The 3815-nt window shown below is 47.7% G+C and overlaps 1 protein-coding gene across 2 annotated transcripts in view; it reads left to right on the top strand.

Annotated features, from left to right (window-relative positions):
- The window catches only part of LOC122541694 (fatty acid-binding protein, intestinal-like), a 62221-nt gene that overhangs the window by 35857 nt on the left and 22549 nt on the right, over positions 1-3815 (top strand). The window contains exon 5 of one of the 2 annotated variants that reach the window (XM_043678585.1): positions 755-1018. The exons of the other annotated variant lie outside the window; for it this stretch is intronic. Within the exon in view, the coding sequence (XP_043534520.1) occupies positions 755-823 (69 nt within the window). The 3' untranslated portion in view covers positions 824-1018. Of the gene's footprint in view, positions 1-754; positions 1019-3815 lie in introns of those variants that run through there. 2 annotated transcript variants of the gene reach the window in all.

Genomic DNA, 3815 nt, shown 5'->3' with positions numbered 1-3815 from the left:
CTCTCTCTCGTCTCTCTCACACACACTCTAACCATTCAACTCCCACACTCTCACACACATTCTAACCATTCAGCTCCCCATCTTCTCCCACATTGTACCCCATTAAACTCTCCACCCTTTCTCACACACTCTGCTCATATAACTCCTTGCCCTCCTTCAGGATCTGTAGCCCATTAAACTTCCTACCCTTTTTAACACACTATACCCATCCAACTCCCCACGGTCTCTCACAATCTGTACCCCATTCAACTCCCCACCCTCTCACACTATAGCCATCCAACTCCCCACCCTCTCTCACAATTTGTTCCCCATTAAGCCTGTACCCTCTCTCCTCACGCATGCTATACCCCATCCAGTTCTCTAGCCTGGTAAACATAAAATATCTTTCTCCAAAACCCTGAGTTTATGCTGGTACTCTTCACCTTTCTTCCAGTTTTGGCCCTTTGTTCCTGTTCAATGACCTGTTGTTATCCATCATGGAAATGCCGACCAGTCCTCGTTTCCCAGATACTGACAGAATTCCACCTTGAACATTTTCCTCTGGGATCAGTCTGTTGATTGTTCAACAATGGAGTCTATGTCTCTGGGGGCATTCGCACCAGCAGAGTGTGTCTGTCTCTGAGCCCATTCCCACCCAGAGTGAGTGCCTGTGAGCTCATTCTCACCATCAGGGGGTATGCTGATACTTTTTTGGATTTTTAAGAACCGACTTTTAATTCCCTGCTGTTTTAAAATTCTTTCCCCTAAAATGTAGATCATTAAGATTGCTGGACAGGAATCCAAAAGAGTCTTCAAGAAACAGTTTACATCCCCTAAGAGCTGAGAGGATTCTGTTTTGTGCAATTGATCCATTCAATCTACAATACACACAGCGTCGCATTTCACATTGGAGCTGATTGTGAACACTCTGCATTAGTACAGACTTTATCAGCTCACTTGAATGATGGAAATTTTAAGTATGTTAATCCTTTTCATAATCATATAACCAAGTTTAACCAATAAAGTAGAAAGAAAATGTCACTCAACCTTCTTTTAAAAGAGTCAGCTTTGTGGCAGTGGCCTCTGGATTTACTGTGTCCTTCAAAGACTTGCACTTTAATTCTTGTTCTGAGATTGGGGCCCCTGACTTACCATGGGCACATCCAACCACATCCCCACATCGCATCTGCACCCAGTGTGCAACAAAATTTATGGCGAGGTGGCCAATTCATGTTCAGAGCGCCAGCCTGCCCTCCGGTTAAAGACAGTGGGTGCGCTCCCAATGCCAACAGGTGGGAGCTTTAGTAAAGCGGGCTGCCAGTGCGAGAGTTGTAACAGAGAGGATGTCTCAAGAATATTTAATGGTGCACATTTAGTGTCCAGCTGCCCACTTGAGTCACACCAAGCCAGGATCTGCGCCTCATATTATTGTTCTCAAACCGCTACATTCAGGACATGACCCAGAGGAAAGGGCAGCTTATCCCTACATCAGAGACCCTAGGCATCTGGAGGTGTTGGTGGACATGGTCATAGAATCCCAACAGTGGAGAATCAGGCCATTTGGCCCAACAGGTCCACAAAGGGTAACTGACCCACACCCATTCCCCTACATTTAACCCCTGATTAATGCACTTACCTCATACATCCCTGAACACTATGGGCAACTTAGCATGGCCAATTCACTTAATCTGCACATTCTTGGTTTGTGGAAGGAAACTGGAGCACCCGGAGGAAACCCACACAGACACGGTCAGAATGTGCAAACTCCATACAGTCACCCATGGAATCAAACCCGGGTCCCTGGCATTGTGAGGCAGCAGTGCTAACCACTGAGCCACCGTGCCACCCTGTGTTGATAGAGAGATAGACTGTACCTTTGCAACTTAACACCACAGAAGCCACAAAAGCCAGACTCAGCCAGCCTGGACCTGACTTGCATTCCAGGTCAGTGCTGTGTCCAGGTGCAGCAGTGCAGGAAGAAGGCCAATGATCTTCTGCATTCCACACAATTATGTGCCACCATCTGAGAGCTCACACTCAGTTGGCTACCACTCACTCTAACTCTGGCACTGTGCACACCTCGCCCCAGCAATCACGGACTAGAACACTCATTGTATCATGTATCATGTTGACTCTAAAGAGATGGTGTGGGGGGAGATGGAGTTCAGATTTTGGGGACATTGGGGCCAGATGTGAGACCAGTACAAACTAGACAGACATCATGAATGTATTCGCCGAGCCGGTGTGTTTTTTTTCTGCAAACCTTTTGTCGGCTCGCTAGGTGACATCATCAGTGCATCTTTGATAAGGTGTTGGTGGTCTGTCCCACCTGGTATTTATATGTCTCTGTTTGTTGATACTTCTAGTTCTGTATCTGTGTGGTTTGTAGACAGGGTCCAGTTCAATGTGTCTATTGATTGAGTTTCGGTTGGAGTGCTGGGTTCACAGAACTCTCTGGTGTGTCTCTGTGTTGCCTGTGCTAGGATGGTTACATCATTCCAGTTGAATTTGTGACCTTTGTTGCCTGTGTGGTTGGAAATGAGAACGTGCTGGTCATGTCTGGCAGTGACGAGCTGATGTATGTGCTCTTGAATGGTCAGTTTTCTTCCGGTTTGCCCTATACAGTGTTTTTCACAGTCCTTGCAGAGTATCTTGTCGAGAGCGTTTGTCCTGTTGGATGTGGGTTTAGATTACTTACAGTGTGGAAACAGGCCCTTTCGGCCCAACCAGTCCACACCGTCCCGCCGAAGCGCAACCCACCCATACCCCTACATTTACCTCTTCAGCTAACACTGTGGGCAATTTTAGCATGGCCAATTCACCTGACCTGCACATCTTTGTGACTGTGGGAGGAAACCGGAGCACCCGGAGGAAACCCACGCAGACACGGGGAGAACGTGGAAACTCCACACAGTCAGTCGCCTGAGGTGGGAATTGAACCCGGGTCTCTGGTGCTGTGAGGCAGCAGTGTTAACCACTGTGCCACCGTGCCGCCCACGGGTGTTGGGTCTTTAACATTTGTGAGGAGCTGGTGTAAGGTGTTGCCGATCTGTGGGCCACGAAGATTCCCAGGGGTCTGAGCAGTTGGATGGTTATCTTTGGTATGTCTTTGATGTATGGTATGGTTACTATTGTGTCTGGTCATGTAGGGTTTGCTTCTTTGGGCTTGTCCTGTAATTACTGTAGGATAATGCTCATGGGGTACCCATTTCACTTAAATCCCTTGAATAGGTGTTCCTGTTTTGCCTCCTGGAGTTCTGGGTTGTTGCAGTGTGTCCTTGCCCATTTGAATAGTATTCTTTTGTAGTTCCGTTTGTGGGTGCTGGGGTGTTTTCTGTTATAGTTCAGTATCTGGTCAGTATGGGCGTTCTTCCTGTATACACTGGTCTGGAGTTCCCCGGTAGGTGTATGTTCCACTAATATGTCCAGCAAGGGGAGTCTGCTGTTGTTTTCCTCTCCTTTAGTGAACTTTATTCCGGTGAGGATGATATTGATGTGATGGTGGGTTTCTTCCAGTCATAGAGTCATAGAGTCATAGTCATGGAAACAGACCCTTCGGTCCAACCCGTCCATGCCGACCAGCTTTCCCCACCCAATTTAGTCCCACCTGCCAGCACCCGGCCCATATCCCACCAAACCCTTCCTATTCATAAACCCATCCAAATGCCCCTTAAATGTTGCAATTGTACCAGCCTCCAACACATCCTCTGGCAGCTCATTCCATACACGTACCACCCTCTGTGTGAAAAAGTTGCCCCTTAGGTCTCTTTTATATCTTTCCCTTCTCACCCTAAACCTATGCCCTCTACTTCTGGACTCCCCGACCCCAGGGAAAA

Source organism: Chiloscyllium plagiosum, chromosome 38, assembly GCF_004010195.1.
Source record: "Chiloscyllium plagiosum isolate BGI_BamShark_2017 chromosome 38, ASM401019v2, whole genome shotgun sequence".
Lineage (NCBI taxonomy): Eukaryota > Metazoa > Chordata > Chondrichthyes > Orectolobiformes > Hemiscylliidae > Chiloscyllium > Chiloscyllium plagiosum.
This window is presented reverse-complemented; position numbering and strand designations above follow the sequence as displayed.